Source organism: Tamandua tetradactyla, chromosome 5, assembly GCF_023851605.1.
Source record: "Tamandua tetradactyla isolate mTamTet1 chromosome 5, mTamTet1.pri, whole genome shotgun sequence".
Taxonomy (NCBI): Eukaryota; Metazoa; Chordata; class Mammalia; order Pilosa; family Myrmecophagidae; genus Tamandua; species Tamandua tetradactyla.
In genome coordinates this window covers 154,527,621-154,545,073 of record NC_135331.1, presented here as the reverse complement: position 1 = coordinate 154,545,073, position 17,453 = coordinate 154,527,621, and the positions used below count along the sequence as shown (strand labels likewise).

Genomic DNA, 17,453 nt, shown 5'->3' with positions numbered 1-17,453 from the left:
AATTTCCCTCTTAGCACTGCCTTTGCTGCGTCCCATAAGTTTTGAAGTGTTATGTTTTCATTTTCATTCGCCTCGAGGTATTTGCTAATTTCTCTAGCAATTTCTTCTTTGACCCACTCTTGGTTTAAGAGTGTGTTGTTGAGCCTCCACATATTTGTGAATTTTCTGGCACTCTGCCTATTATTGATTTCCAACTTCATTCCTTTATGATCCGAGAAAGTGTTGTGTATGATTTCAATCTTTTTAAATTTGTTAAGACTTGCTTTGTGACCCAGCATATGGTCTATCTTTGAGAATGATCCATGAGCACTTGAGAAAAATGTGTATCCTGCTGATGTGGGATGTAATGTCATATAAATGTCTGTTAAGTCTAGTTCATTTATAGTAATATTCAGATTCTCTATTTCTTTATTGATCCTCTGTCTAGATGTTCTGTCCATTGATGAGAGTGGTGAATTGAAGTCTCCAACTATTATGGTATATGAGTCTATTTCCCTTCTCAGTGTTTGCAGTGTATTCCTCACGTATTTTGGGGCATTCTGGTTTGGTGCGTAAATATTTATGACTGTTATGTCTTCTTGTTTAATTGTTCCTTTTATTAGTATATAGTGTCCTTCTTTGTCTCTTTTAACTGTTTTACATTTGAAGTCTAATTTGTTGGATATTAGTATAGCCACTGCTGCTCTTTTCTGGTTGTTATTTGCATGAAATATCTTTTCCCAACCTTTCACTTTCAACCTATGTTTATCTTTGGGTCTAAGATGTGTTTCCTGTAGACAGCATATGGAAGGATCCTGTTTTTTAATCCATTCTGCCAATCTATGTCTTTTGATTGGGGAATTCAGTCCATTAACATTTAGTGTTTTTACTGTTTAGATAATATTTTCCTCTAACATTTTGCCTTTTGTATTATATATAGCATATCTGACTTTCCTTCTTTCTACACTCTTCTCCATACCTCTCTCTTCTGTCTTTTTGTATCTGACTCTAGTGCTCCCTTTAGTATTTCTTGCAGAGCTGGTCTCTTGGTCACAAATTCTCTCAGTGACTTTTTGTCTGAGAATGTTTTAATTTCTCCCTCATTTTTGAAGGACAATTTTGCTGGATATAGGAGTCTTGGTTGGCAGTTTTTCTCTTTTAGTAATTTAAATATATCATCCCACTGTCTTCTAACTTCCATGGTTTCTGCTGAGAAATCTACACATAGTCTTATTGGGTTTCCCTTGTATGTGATGGATTGTTTTTCTCTTGCTGCTTTCAAGATCCTCTCTTTCTCTTTGACCTCTGACATTCTAACTAGTAAGTGTCTTGGAGAACGCCTATTTGGGTCTAATCTCTTTGGGGTGCGCTGCACTTCTTGGATCTGTAATTTTAGGTCTTTCATAAGAGTTGGGAAATTTTCAGTGCTAATTTCTTCCATTAGTTTTTCTCCTCCTTTTCCCTTCTCTTCTCCTTCTGGGACACCCACAACACGTGTATTGGTGCGGTTCATATTGTCCTTGAGTTCCCTGATACCCTGTTCAAATTTTTCCATTCTTTTCCCGACAGTTTCTGTTTGCTTTTGGAATTCAGATGTTCCATCCTCCAAATCACTAAATCTATCTTCTGTCTCTTTAAATCTATCATTGTAAGTATCCATTGTTTTTTCGATCTTTTCTACTTTATCCTTCACTTCCATAAGTTCTGTGATTTGTTTTTTCAGATTTTCTATTTCTTCTTTTTGTTCAGCCCATGTCTTCTTCATGTCCTCCCTCAGTTTATCGATTTCCTTTTTGAAGAGGTTTTCCATTTCTGTTCGTATATTCAGCATTAGTTGGCTCAGCTCTTGTATCTCATTTGAACTATTGGTTTGTTCCTTTGACTGGGCCATATTCTCAGTCTTCTGAGCGTGGACCGTTATCTTCTGCTGCTGGCATCTGGGCATTTACTCAGATTTCCCTGGGTGTCGGATCCAACAAGGTTGTAAGATTTTTCTGTGAAATCTCTGGGTTCTGTTTTTCTTATCCTGCCCAGTAGGTGGCGCTCGTGGCACACGTTTGTCTCACGTGTTTGGAAGGGATCCCCCCGGTCACCGTTCTCCACGGCCTGGGGATTTCCGATCCAATTCTCTCAGTTGGTTCGGGGGGCCGCGCGTGGTGGGGGCGTCAGCCGCTGCGGCTTGTGGGAACCCTGTGGCTCCTTTATTAATTTCCCTATTGGTGTTTGGTTGGACTCAGTCCCTGCCACTGTCGGAAATTCCCTTCTCTCCCTGGACGGGTGTCGGTCGCCGGCCGCAGTGGGCCCGGGGAATTCGCCTCCGGACCAGGGAGCCGCCCGCGGGGGAGGGTCATCGGTCGCAGGCCGCCGCGGCCTGGGGAATTCACCACGGGACCAGGAAGCCACCCGCAGGAGAGGGCCACCGCAGCTTGGGTAGCCCTCCCATCCCAGACTCGTAGCCAGTCCAGGAAGCCGCCCGCAGAAGAGGGGCGCCGGCCACCGCGGCCTGGGAAACCCGCCTCTCCGAGACTCTCAGCTGGCCCGGGAAGGAGGGAGGGAGGAGCCCCGGCTGCCACAGCTGCCGCTGCTCGGGTACTCACGTGCTGCTCGGGGATCTCACCGCAGCTGAGTCTCGCAGTCAGACTAGCCAGTCCAGACTCGGGTACGCTGTGCGTCCATTCCCCACCGTTGCCCCGGGAGCTGCCCTGCACTGTCTCTGCTCACCCAGTAGTTGCCTGTTCATTTAAGTAGAAAGTCCAGATGGAGGTCTGAGTTCAGGCAGGGCTGTATCTCTGCTCAGCAGTGCGCCCAGCACCAGGCTCAGCGCCCCGCACAGCGGCGCCCCTGGCCCCAGGGCCACGCCCTCGGAGCGCATCCTGCTTCCCAGCCGCTCACGCCCATAGGGGTCTCGCGGGCTGCCCCGTGCCCGGGCGACCTCCCCGGCAGCCGCGACGCCCCGGCCACCGTGCCTCCGAGCACCGTGCCCCGCCCCTTCCGGCTCCCGGCCGTGGCAAGCCAGCCTGCGGCTTCATTGTCTATTGATGATGTTAGGTATCCTTGTTGATTGCAATAAATTACAGACTCTGACTTACATATGAATACTGGAGACTGTGTTAGTAAGTTTCTAAATATTTCTTTCTCTCTCTTTTTTTTTAACTCCTGTAGGGCATGTGCATTGTGTGTTGTCAGTCTCAAAATCCAAATACCTATTTGATTCAACTGCTAAGAAATGTTGTTAAGCAGTATATTGGGCGGTTTCTCCCAGCTTCACCAAATATTTTAGATCTTGAACAACATCCTGTTTTGTTGGCATTGAGAAAAGCAACCACTGTTCCATCGATGTCATCTCTAAAGAAATGCATAGTACAAGTTATAAGGTATGTCTAAATATTAAAAACATAGGTGGTATGTACAGTTTATTAATCTCATTAAAAAGTAACAAAACAGCATCTCAAAAATATTGGCAAACTTTAGGATACTCATAATTTTAGAAAATATTTTTTCTGAGAAGCGTTATCTAAGAATTAAGTAAGAGTACACCAGCTCATGATAGCCTGAAGACAGTGCTCTTTAAAATGCTTCTATTTTCCTTACATAGCTGTTATTCACCTTAAATATGTCCTTAACATATATTTGTGTTCATTAATTTTTTATCAGATATACAATAATTATATTTTATATTTTCACAAACTATAGTATTTTATAAAGGTAATTACATGAAAACTTGCATGCTAATATGAAAAGAAACAATATGAAGTCCTATTTTGTTAATCTTATTTGTTAAAAAAACTTATATGTTAAAAATAAAAAAACTTATTAAAAATAAGTTTTAATATTAAAAATTAATAAATACAATTTCTTAGGTGTTTCACTGAGCTTCATATCCTTTAACTGCAATGTTAGAAGTCTCAGTAATAGGAATTATCATTTCTTTGTCTACATGGAGTATTACTTAAAGAGAAATTACTTTTTATAAACTTGTAAGATGGTTGTTCCAGAAACTTCAGGTATTTATGTAATACCTGAGACTCAGAGTTAGAACTCTGAACCTATGAAAGTCAGCAGTACCCCATATAAGAACTGTTTTAAAGAGTTGAAAAAGTGATCAGACTTCAAGTAGCTGATCTCTATAAGGCTAAGGTATATCAGAATACAATGTAAAGGATGATATTGTCCATATTTTGAAACTTCAACTTATGTATGAAATTAAAGGGAGAGATGTTTATTGGAGGCAAAATTTATATTTTGTGTAGTATATTTCCTAATTTAACTTTTGTGGTCCGTTTAGTTGAAAACCATAGGTACATCAAATCTGGAATAAGGCGTGTGAGATTTTGTTGGTTTGTCCAGGTTAGTGTGATGCCCTGATAAATACCATAGTAATATGGGCAATGTATTAGCTAGGGTTCTCTAAAGAAACAATCAGCAGGAAATACCTGTAAATATAAAATTTATAAAAGTGTCTTACATAACTGTGGGGTGTAGGGCAGGCTGTGAGCTGGCAGCTCCAGTGAAGGTCCTCAGCTAACTCTATGGAGAGGCTGGCTGACTGAAGCGGGAAGAGTGATTGCCTCTTCTGAATCCTCCTTAAAAGCCTTCCAGTGATTAGATTAAGTGTTGCTCATTGTAGAGGACACTCCCCTTTGTTGATTACGAATGCAGTCAGCTGTGGATGCAGCCAACACAGTCATGATTTAAGTCCATGAAATGTCCTCACAGCAACAATTAGGCCAGCGTTTGCCTAACCACGCAACTGGGTACCACCACCTTGCCAAGTTGATACATGAACCTGACCATCACAGGCAGTGAATATAGAAGTATTTGCAAGGTCCCTTTGGGGGATTGGGGAGAAAGGAGGAAATATTCAATTTCCCCATATTGGACAATTTCTGATATTCTTGGAAGCAGTGGAGACAACCAAATTAATAAGCTGAGCCCTCAATCTTGGGGTTTGCCCCTATGAAACTTACTCCTGCAAAGGTTAGGCTAAGCCTACTGATAATTAGGCCTAAGAGTCACCCTCTGAGAACGAACCTCTTATTGCTCAGATGTGCCCTCTTTCTCTAAGCCAACTTGGCAGGTGAACTGACTGCCTTCTTGCCTATGTAGGACATGACTCCCAGTGGTGTAAATCTCCCTGGGAACATGGGACAGAACTCCGGGATGGGCAAGAGATTGAGAAAGCCTTCTTGACCAAAAGGGGGAAGAGAGAAATGAGACAATAATAAAGTTTGAGTGGCTGAGAGATTTCAGAGTCCACAGGTTACCCTAGAGGTTATTCTTATGCATTATGTAGATATCCCTTTTTAGTTTGTGGTGTATTGGAGTGGGCGGAAGAAAGTACCTGAAACACCTGAACTGTGTTCCAGTAGCCTTGATTCTTGAAGATGATTGTATAAAGATATAACATTTACAATGTGACTGTGTGATTGTTGAAAACCTTGTGTCTGATGCTCCTTTTATCCAGAGTATAGACAGTTAAGTAAAAATATATGGATAAAAAATAAATAATAATAGGAGGAACAAAGGGTAAAATAAATTGGGTAGATGGCAATACTAGTGGTCAATGAGGGGCGGAGGTAAGGTGTATAGTATGTATGAGTTTTTTTCTTTATTTCTGTTTCTGGAGTGATGCAGATGTTTTTTAAAAAATGATCATGGTGATGAATAAACAACTATGTTATACTGTGAGCCATTGATTGTGCACCATGTATGGAATGTATGTGTGTGAAGATTTCTCAATAAAAATATTTTAAAAAGAAAAGATGTTATGGCTATATATGTATTATTATTATCCAATATTTGTTTTCTGTTTTCTTTTAATGACGTGATAATTTCTGTATCCTACACTATATTTCCATTTTGATTACACCTTTACAGTGTTTCTTTGTGGCCATCTTTTTTTTGTCCAAAATTTTCACTTACTGATATCTGTCATCTCTCATCACAGAATTTCATATATAAAATCTGTTCTCTCTTATGACCATTTTGTGCTCCTACTGTCCTGTTATTCAGATCTGAAAGCTTTATCTTCATTGTTCCCTCTCCTGTGCCCTACTTTTGCAAATAATTGTTTTCTTCCCTTTTCATGTTTTTCTTCCCAGATTACACCTAAGCGTATTGCCAGAGTCTTTTACCCTCCTGTCTTTCCTTTCAGTACAGGCTAAACTAAACCCTCAGATTACTTTTCCTAAAACACTGTTCCTTTATGACACTTCCCTGCCACCAGACCTTCATTGACTTACTTTGCCTATGGGATAAATTCCATACTCCTCAGCACTCCATGATATGTCACAGCACTCCATGGTATGTCACCTGTGTTTTCCAAGTGTTTAACATGTGGTGTCATATACAAACCCTAATGAGATTGACTTAGTAACTGCCCTTCCAAAATCCTTTACTCTGCCTTACATTACAGCTCTGTTCATACCATTTTCTCTATTAAAATGCCATCCACTCAGCTAAGTTCTAATTGTCCTTTATAAAACCTCCACCTAATATCTCAGTGCACCATGATGTTTCTTTCCATCTTCTGAAGTTGTTTTCTCTGTTTAATTCAATTCACAGAATCATAATAACTTTGCCTTGCCTAGATCCAAGTGACCTACCATCTTTTTTTTGTATTTGAGATATTACATAGCTGCTTTTACTTCAAAGTGAATGGCAAGAGCTGAAATAAAATTAAATCTTTAAAGTCATGAAACTCTTTTAAGGTCCAATGTTTAGGATCCTGGCTGCATTAGCTGTCTTGCCATCTAACTACTTAACAGTGAAAACATTTTTCTTCATATTTTCTGGTTGAAGACCCAAAAATGTAGTAGCTCCTTCTAATTTTTTTTTTCTTTCAGTACTCAGGAAATATATAGAGATTGTTTCCTATGATTTATTCTTGCCCACTCCTATGGTCTACCGTTCTAGTTTGCAGGCTGCTGGAATGCAATATACCAGGAATGGAATGGCTTCTTAAAAGGGGAATTTAATAAGTTGTAAGTTTATAGTTCTAAGGCCGAGAAAATGTCCCAGTTGAAACAATTCTATAGAAATGGCCAATCAAAGGCATCCAGGGAAAGAGACCTTGGTTCAAGATGGCTGATGAAGTTCAAGGTTTCTCTCTCAAGTGAAAGGGCACGTGGTGAACACAGTCAGGGTTTCTCTCTCATCTGGAAAGGCACATGGTGAACACGGTCAGGGTTCCTCTCTCATCTGGAAGGGCATGTGGCAAACAAAGCATCATCTGCCAGCTTCTTCTCTTGGCTTCCTATTTCATAAAGCTCTCCGGGAGGCATTTTCCTTCCTCATCTCCAAAGGTTGCTGGCTGGTGGACTCTGCTTCTCGTGGCTGTGTCATTCTGCTCTGCTCTCTCTGAATCTCTTATTCTCCAAAATGTTTTCTCTTTTATAGGACTTCAGAAACTAATCAAGACCCACCCAAATGGTCGAGACATGTCATCACCTAATCTGGCTTAACACCCACTCTTGATTAAATCACATTTCCGGGAGGATTACTTAATTACAGATTTAAGCATGCAGTGTTGAATAGGGATTATTCTGTCTTACAAAATGGGATTTAGATTAAAACATGGCTTTTCTAGGGGACATACATCCTTTCAAACCAGCATATCCGCTGTCAGAGTTCTTGCTCTTTCCTCTAAATTCCCATGAAATACTGTGCTTATTTTTCTCATAACAATTGCCATGCTATATTGTAATTGTCTTTTTCCCTCATCCGACTTCTTCATTGGTTGTTGAACGCCTTTCTTTCAGAAACCACATTCTACTCTTTATATTCCTTGCTCTGAGACTTGTATCTGACACACTGTAGTTCTTTAACAAATACTTGTTTTAGGCATTAGGGATTCAGCAGTGAGCAAAACAGATAAAACCCTTATCCTCAAAGAAGATCGCATCTTCTAATGTAATATTTGTTGGAACACACTGCAGGGAATAGAAGTAACTAGTATAAGACATATTTCCCTCCCTTAGTGATTTCTTTGCCTCATTATAAGTTGTTTTTTACTTTACATATATATATGGACCTGTAGTTTAGATTTAGCTGGATTGGAAATTTTTCATCTTGTTTAGGCTTTTTAGAAACGAATTTCCATTTTCATTTATTCACTGAATGAACATTGATATCCTGTATATGAGACAGGATGGAGCTAGAGATAAAAAGATGAGTCAGATAAATTATTGTTTTATGTACCCTGTTGAGTTCTAATGCTGAAATTTGTTCTGCCAGGAGAGAGATGTTAAATCCTAAATTAGCGCTCTGATTGTTTTACTTACTGTCTGAAGGAAAGTTCTGGGATAAGAAGCTAATTTGTAAGCCAGTCCTCTTATTTATTTGGAAAAACAAGATACTTCCCAAATCCCTAAATAAATAAAATGTAAAGAGAGATTTCTTTATGCAAATTTAACATTAGAGGAAATGTTTCAAAATTAAGGAGTCCTCAGATGAGATCCAGACTTACTGTACTAGAAAGAAAGAAAAAAAGTGAAAATTGGATTTTGATTACATTTGTTTAAAAAGCAGGTTGCTTAAAATTTAGGTCATTCCTATATTGTGCATTGGCCCTTAAAGCAAACCACAAGAATATGAAGGTGTAGTTTCTAAAATCTCATTCTTAGAGGTTAGTATGATAAAATTAACCTACTTTAAAAACTGCAGTTTATTAATTTGGGGCAACTTCTGCTAATATCTTTAAAGTTTATGATGTTTAGTTCTGTCTATTGAAATTTTAGCCAAAAAAAAATTGCTTATTTTTCAGGAAATTCTATTTTCAGTCTGAAGGTTCATCACTCCCTCCTCGCTTGGCATCCATTTTGGCCTTCATCCTTCAACTCTTCAAGGAAACTAATATAGACAGTTTTGATGTTGAACTACTACTCCCTGGTGTCTTAAAATGTTTGGTGTTGGTCAGTGAACTCCAAGGTGAGTGTTTATAAGTTCCTATCTGTCATCCCTTTTTATTCACAAATTAAGAAACTACTGTTTCTGTCAGCTAAATTGATTATTATAAAACTGTATGGTTATTTTACATCTGTTTTTATATATCATGGCTAAAGAACACTCCAGCCAGTAGCTAAGGTTGGGCCTGAAAAATGTTTTAAAAACTAATATTTCAGTTAGTTTTGTTGGTTGGGCTTTTGTGTCCTGAGGCAAATCATATATTTAAGGGCTATTACATGTATTTAGAATTGTTAACTTCTCAAAGAATATTTGTTCAAATCATATCCCAGTGTTAAATGCAACTTATTAAATACCGAGTGATGAGGTGTCAGTATACTTTCTTCTGTTCAGGTTTCTGCTAGAATATCTAAGCAGAATTTTTTGGCAAATTTGTAAGGATTCTTTGATCATATTTCTTTCATTTTTGGTTTCATCAACCTTACTGCCAGTTATCTCTTACAACTGTTATTTATTTAATCCCAACTGTGAGTAGCTTACTTCAATAAATTTATTTGGAATATGCAGAATAGTAGGTAAGTTCTATCCTGGAGGAAATGTGAATGTTAATAAAATGTTCTGTATGATTACATTTTACAAGGTTTGGTAGTTTGAAGTTGTAAAATAACCGAGAAAAGACCATGTTCTTTTAATCCATTCTTGTGGGTGCCGACCTACTGTGGGTAGGACCTTATGATTAGATTAATTCATTTGAGATGTGTCCCACCCATCAAGGTGGGTCTTAATTCCCTTACTGTAGTCCTTTATAAGAGGATAAAAGACACACAGAAAAAGCCCAGAGAGTTCAGAGAAAGTGAGAGAGAAAGACATACCCACAGATGCTGACAGAGGAAGCCACTGAAGCCAGAAGCTGAAAGCAATAAAACCTGGGAGAGAAGGACCAGCAGACACCAGCCATGTGCCTTCCCATGTGACAGAGATGTCCCAGATACTGACAGCCTTTCCTCAGAGAAGGTACTGTCCTGTTGATGCCTTAATTTGGACATTTTCACAGCCTCAGAACAATAAATTTGTAAGCTAATAAATCCCCAGTGTAAAAGCCAACCCATTTCTGGTATATTGCATTCCAGCAGCTTTCCAAACTTTTGGAAAAAGGATTTCTCAAACTTTTCTGCCACAGTACCTAACTGCTGAGATAAGTTGCTAGAGTATATACCTGAAAGACTCTGAGGGCAGTGCCAAAAGTGGTAGCTGAAAGCTTAAAAATCTCTCTGAAATGTTCTGTTTTACCTTAAAAATGTATACATATTTTGCATTATTCCATTTTTACTTCAATATTTAAAACATTCTGCCTTGTTCCCAAGCTTGGTTTTAGGAAAAATATTGCATATGTTAGCGTAGAATAACCTTACTTGGTAGTAAGACCCTCTTCACTGAAGCATATCCAAAGAAGTACACCAGACTCTTGAGAAATGTTGCCGTTATTGAAAATGAATGCATATTTTGTATTTTAGTGAAAGCCTGTTGTACAGTATAATAAAAACTTGTGGAGATAGATAGTATAACGTTTTGATCAGCCTCTTGATTCACTTACAAAAATGATCAGTATTTAGAAGGTGAATTTTGCTGGACACATCCAGCCAGTAAGTGTGTCAGAATCTGGTGATAATACTGCATCAAATAGAGTATATTAATAAAGAGATAGAAATTCTAATAAAGGAACCAAATGGAAATTCTGGATTGAAAAGTAAAATAATTGAAATGAAAAATTCACTAGAGGGGTGCAACAGTGGATGTGAACTGACAGGTGAAACAATCAGTGAACTTGAAAATATATCAATAGAGGTTATGCATTCCCAAGAAGGGAGGGAAAAGAATGAAGAAAAATTAACAGAGCCTCATAGAAATATGCTACACTATTAAATACACCAAGATATATATAATAGTAGTATGAAAATGAGAGGAAAGAAAGAAGCAGAAAAGATATTCAAAGAAATATTGGCCGAAAACTCCCTAAGTTTCTTAAAATACGTTGATCTACATGTTCACCAAGTGAAGTGAATTCCAAGCAGAATAAAGTCAGAGATCCCAAACAAACATTGTAAAAATGCTGAAAACTCAAGACAGGAAGAGGATATTGAAAGCAGCAAAAGCAAAGTGACTCATCACTTAAAAGGGAACAATAATAATATCAGAGGCCAGAAGGCAGAAGGATAACATTTTCAAATTGCTTAATGAAAAAAGTTGTTAACCAAGAACACTATATCCAGCAAAGCTGTCTTTTGAAAATGAAGGCCAAATACAGACACTCTCAGATAAGCAAAACTGGGAAAAATTTGTTGCTAGCAGATCAGGAATTACAAACAGTAAGCTCTTCAGATTAAAAATGAGTTAGTCCATACAATAATTCAAATTCTCACACTCAAGAAAACAAAGCGCAACAATAAGGGTAATTATGTAATTATAAATGACAGTATAAAAGTGTATTTATACTGTTTCTTCTCAACTGATTTAAAAATAAATGTATTGTTGGGTCTATAATGTATAGATTTCAATACCTGACTTTGAATCAATAGAACAAGTAGGCAGAGGATCAAGAAGAAAATAGAAGTCTTGAACAATACTATAAACCAACTAGAACTATTTGACATCTATCAAACATTCCACTCACAATAGACTATACATTTTTCTCAAGTGCATATGAAACGTTCCCCAGAACAGACCCATAATACAAACCTCAATAAACTTGAAAGAATAGAAATAGAAAGTAGTATGTTCTGCAACCACATGGGAATAAAGTTAAAATTCTTTACCAGGGAAATGTGATAAACTCACAAATATATGGAAATTAAACAACACACTCTTAGACAAAAATCAAAAGGGAAATCAGAAAATACTTTGAAATGAATGAAAATGATGACAGAACATCCTGAAACTTATGGGATGTATAGAGAGCAGTGGTTAGAGAGAAATTTATAACTTTTTTGATTCCTATATTAGGAAAGAGAAAAGATCTCATCAGTAACTAAAACACTGGAAAAAGAAAAGCAAGCTAAACTTAAAGCAAGCAGAAAGGAAGTAATAATAAAGACTAGAGCAGAAATTTATGAAATGGGGAGTAGAAAAATAGGCTATATGGTATGTATCCCCAAGCCATGAAAAACATTGTCTACTACTTAATCAATTCAAGTCTATCATAGGTTAATACTCCTGCTGTAATGGATTTCAGCTTCTGAATTTTTTTTTTTTTTATTCTTGGAGAAAGAATTTTCTTTCAGTTTGTTATGCTTAATGTGTCAGAAAGAATATAACAAAAATTTAGTAACCTTTGTTACATATTGGTTTTTCTGCATTTCTTTACATATTGGTTTTTCTGCATTTCTTCTTGGTATTTTCTGCATTGTTTTTATGTGCCAGTGACAATTTTAAAGGATTTGGTTAAGAATATTCAAATAATAAGAATTTCTTTTTATAACTTTGCTATCCTGTGAAAGAATATAGCATCACAAATGATTGTTCATATAAAATGTATATGTGTGTGTATATATATATATATATCTTTGGCTAAGTTTAAGCAACAGTTACTTGGTGGTAGTGTCTAATTTGCTAGATATTTGCTTAAGGGATAGGAGGAATATGCTTATGAATTAAAAAAAATCAATCTGCATGTCTTTAAATCGGTTGAGGTTTTAAAACTCATTTCATAAATTTCTTTCGTTAGTATCATTGTTTGCAGGATTAGGATGCTATATTGTTCCTAAATACAAACTACTTTTTAGAAGAAAGACATATCTTCACACAGATTATTTCATTTTTAAAGTATACTTTAGAGATAGGTATTCATTAGAACAACTGAAAAATACCCATAACTCCTTCATTTTGGAAATTTAAAAAAGCATGTACACATTTAAAGGAAACAACATATTTTTCTAAATCAAGAGTGTTTGTAAAAATGAGAATCCAGATGGTCAATTCAGACACAGTATGTAATGTTGTAATTTTTCTTCCTAGTTAAAAGGCTGGCCACAGAGAACTTGCAATACATGGTAAAAGCCTGCCAAGTGGGGTCAGAAGGAGAACTTGCCGCCCAGCTGACTTCTGTGTTTAGGTAACTGGAAAACATGCCAACTGGCAAGAAGACTATTGCCAGCCATTTGACAGCCAACATGTTTTTTAAATAACTAATTATCCAAAACATAATGTGTTACTACTTGTTTATAGTATTTCAATTATTGTATTTTTGGCAGTAGTTTTGTTACATTGTGTTGTTTTATTAAAAAATACAAGTGCCAGGGAAAAAGGTAAATGAGCTGACTTAAAATTACCTGTAAATATACTGAGGAAGGATCTTGCATATATTTGGGAGGAAAACATGGAAAACTTGAGTCATGCTGTGAAGTGCGCAGGCATTCAAAGCTTGCTGAATATTTTACTCAGGATCCATTATAAAAGTACCTACCTGCCACTGGTTTTCTTATTTGCTTTAGAAAGCTCTGCTATGTTAAATTTGTGAAGCATAGACTTTGTAAGAAGAGGTCTTTTCGTCTACCAAAATTAATGCAACTGGAGCAGCATTTTGTTTCTTTTCCTGCCTCACCTGCTTTAAAGTCTTCTACTTTCTATTTAGGCAGTATTTTTTAGTTTTCCTTTTTCAGTTTTTACCATGATAAATATCGCCTCCATTCTGTCTTCCATTCTATGTTGGATCTTTCATTCCTCGGGATTTTTTCTCACCGCATAATTGATGTGCGTCAGGTGTTTTTTTTAATTGTGACCATTTGATAATAGTGGATTTGTTAAACCCTGGGAGGCGAAAAAAGGATTTTATGTGAACAAAGATTGTATTTTTGTTAGTAAGGTGGCTTTTGTTTTGTTGATATGGTGGTGGTGGTGATAGTGGAAATTGTAGGGGTAAATATATCATTCTTACTAGAAAGCCTTCTACCCATCTAAAGTTTCTTATTTAGTTAGGGAACATAATGTGTGACTGCTCTCGAAATATGAAGGGCTGAAAGATAACTAGAAAACCCAATTCTTTATTTTCCCCTCTTAAACTCTTCATACTCTTAGCACCCTGATTTAGAGGTACAGAGCCTAGCAGAAAAGTCCCTGAAATACATTTTCCCCCTTATTTCATCCCACCCTCAACCCCACACACTCCTTATATTCCAGCTCTTCCCTTTATCCTCAGTGCCATCACTCTGGTCATGGCTCGCACTGAAATAAAATGTATCTGATTTTTTCTTTATTTTAGCGTATTACAAATAATCTTCATATCTCATCTAGATTCATAAAGTAGTCTTAGATGAAATTATCTTTCCTGCATTCACCTTACAGCTGATTGCCATGTAGATACCAGGCCAAGAAATTGCCCTAGAAGTAATTTTAAGTAATTTGTTTTCTTTCAGGCAGTTTATCCAGGATTATAGTATGCAGTATGATTACCAGGTTTATAGCGTCTTAGAAACAGTAGCGACATTGGATCAGCAGGTTGTTACCCACTTGATTTCTACCCTCACTCAATCTCTGAAGGATTCAGAGCTAAAATGGGGCCTTGGCCGAAATATTGCACAAAGGTATGTTTGATAATTTGATTAGTTCTTTTGAACAATAATTATAAAATCTAGATTTATTTTATAGAAATGGCTTATTTTCCTATGCCCCCAAATTTTATGTGTTCTTTTGAATTGAAAAGTATTCAATATTTTGATTATAGCACTGCGAGTTATTAACAAACTTAACATAATTGACACATCCATTAGTGTGTTGTGCCTTTCAAAGCGTGACCGTCTTAGAAGGCCGTTTGTTTCTTTCAGCAGTGGTATTATTGCTGAAAACACATTCAAAGTTCCTCATTGGGATGTGCTCATCAGAACTGTGGGTGTCTTGTATAAAATCCATGATGGCAAATCATAACCCTTTGAGGAATGTTTGATTTATTGAATCCAGTGTATTGGGTGTATACAGTGAATAGGATGAGTAATCCAGTAGATTATATGGGTTTTGGTCAAAAATAAGTATTAAGGCTTTTTTTTTCTTTTTATAGGAGTAAACCCAACTGATAATAGAACTGAACTAGTTAGAATAATTGCAAGATTGTGTGAATAAGCCTGTAGGTCCTAAAGAGTTGCTTCAGAGCAATCACTGTTCTCACTGAATTCAGATGACCCAAAATCTGTTGAAGAATCAAAGTACTTAACCACATATTTAATGCATGGATCTCTGTATAATTATATATATGTATGTATGTATGTATGTATGTATACACACATACACACACAATCTTCTAAATAGGTATATTCCAATTTTCAGTTGAAATTTCTTGTCTATATAATGTTACATTTGAGATTTTGCTTTGAAACATGACTCTTCACTGACCAAAGCTTTAGCCAACTAGTCAAAATCAATCTCTTCTTAACAGTGAATGGGGATAAAAAAAAGGGAAAACTAGAAAGACCACTCTTGCATAGCTTTGCTATACTAAGATGCTATATTTCTTTTTTTTCCTCCTGCACGGTAACTAGGTAGAGAGAATACTGTATCACTTCAAATCATGTCTTTGGAGAAATGGTATTTAATATCATGTCCCAAAACAAGCCCTTGTGAACACCTCTCTAACATCTGGTTTCTCTGTGTGGTCAAATGTGAATAATAAAACTGGATAAGTTCTGTTTGAACATGCTCATGTAGTCTGCTATTGGGGCATGTGGCCTGTTAGCCTACCACCTAGTATGGCCAAGAGTTCTCATGAGAGAGCTGGTTTTAAAGATTCTGAGTAGTGCAGGTATTTGTACTATTGAAATAGTCACCAGGCACAATAAATATTCTCAAACCCATCCCCAATATAGGGAAGTACTAGAAAATCTGATAGGAGAAACACTTTTACATTCAAACTTTGTTACTTCTAAGAAGATGAGGAAGAGAATGAGATACATACTAAAATTGCTATACAATTCTGTTTTATGTTATAGAATTTTTGTTTTAGTATTTGTTTGTGACAGAAGTCTTCCCATTTTAATCATACCATCATCTACTTATAATATTCCTTGAACATATTTCATGATCTTTCTCCTTCTTTCATAAGGTTAATGGACTTTTACATGCCATTTTTAGCCCATATTATATATTTTAAAATCAGACGAAAGACTTTCAGTAAATTCTAATATCTAGGTTTTTTTTCATAATATACAGAAAACATATCCTTAAAAGTAATATGTTAATAAGCTTGTTGTACAGATAGATCAGTAATCAGACAGATAGACAGATGGAGGCTAAATTTGTAAATATTTAAATGAAAAATAATAGAAACGGTGATAATACATTTGCTTTCTTTTTTCTTTTTTTTCTCCTCTTAACCAGGGAAGCCTATAGCAAACTTTTATCTCACCTTGGACAAGTCGGACAAGATGAGATCCAGAATCTGGAAAATGACAATACATGATATATTTTGTGATTCATCCTCTTTATTGATTATCACTATCTACAATCACTTTGCATCCTCCAACATCTCCTTTTAAGTAATTTATAATGTTCTATTAAAAATACTTTCTAGAATTTTTTTGTTCCTTACATACCTATAAGTATAAAGTATATATACTTTATTATATATATATATATACTTTATTCCTTTGATGTGACTTCTTGTCTTCCTGCCTTGAACTGATTTTTGTGGGGTTTTGTTTTGTTTTATACCATGTGTTTTTATGTGAAACTTTTTCAAATCACCTGGCTGCCCTGTATATATGTTTTCTTTTTTTATATTGTGTGAGACAAGTTAATAAAACATACTTAACTTTGTTAGGAATAAGACTTTATCTGGCTAAGTGATTGTACAAATATTAACTTAAAAATTTTTTACTTAAGTCAGTAGTGTTCAAACAGTTGCCAGATTTTTTTCTACTTATCCTTTCTTTCAAAGTTGTCATTAAAAGACATCAGGAGGAAGAGAAACAAGAGCCTTTAAGAAAACAGGATAAGTAATAATATTCTGGCTAATCTTCAGATTACAAATTAACAGAGAAGAAGTCAACTGATCTGTCTCCTTGCTGTTTAGAACCAGCTTAGTTTTCTTTCACAGTTATTATTTCTCAACTCTTTTACTGTCTCATCCAGATTGTTTATTTTCCAAATTGGGCCCTTGTCCTTAACTACCTTTTTTAGTGAGTATTAGTTGGTAGAAAAAGCTCCATTGGGACCCCACCTGAATCATAAGCCCAGCTCTGCTTGACCTTGAGCAACTCACATTACCTTTCTGAGCCTCAGTTTCTTCATGAAGGAAAAAGAATAATCCCTTTTCGGTCTGTTTCACTAAATAATTGTAAGAAGCAAAGGGATAATGTATGTGATAATATTTGTGGACTGTGTTCTGTTTGGAGGCTTTCAGATATGATTACTATATTATTTATGCACACTAAAGGTAAAGGACACCTTTCACTTTTGTTCCTCTTTTTCTGATAGTGTATCCTAGATGTATGATCCCACCTTTTTCAGTGTTTCCTTATAGTTCATGTTTGCTAATGTGGAAATAATTTACTGTTTTCTTCTTGAGATTCTAGTTTTTATTATGATTC

The 17,453-nt window shown here is 36.4% G+C and overlaps 1 protein-coding gene across 5 annotated transcripts in view; it reads left to right on the top strand.

Annotated features, from left to right (window-relative positions):
- MMS22L (MMS22 like, DNA repair protein) overlaps positions 1–16,455 on the top strand; it is a 160,577-nt gene extending 144,122 nt beyond the window's left edge. For all 5 annotated transcript variants that reach the window (XM_077162451.1, XM_077162452.1, XM_077162449.1 and 2 more), the window contains 5 exons: positions 3,142–3,353; positions 8,744–8,907; positions 12,895–12,991; positions 14,292–14,459; positions 16,243–16,455. In XM_077162451.1, the coding sequence (XP_077018566.1) occupies positions 3,142–3,353; positions 8,744–8,907; positions 12,895–12,991; positions 14,292–14,459; positions 16,243–16,324 (723 nt within the window). In that variant the 3' untranslated portion in view covers positions 16,325–16,455. The remainder of the gene's footprint in view (positions 1–3,141; positions 3,354–8,743; positions 8,908–12,894; positions 12,992–14,291; positions 14,460–16,242) is intronic.
- The last annotated feature ends 998 nt before the right edge of the window (positions 16,456–17,453 follow it).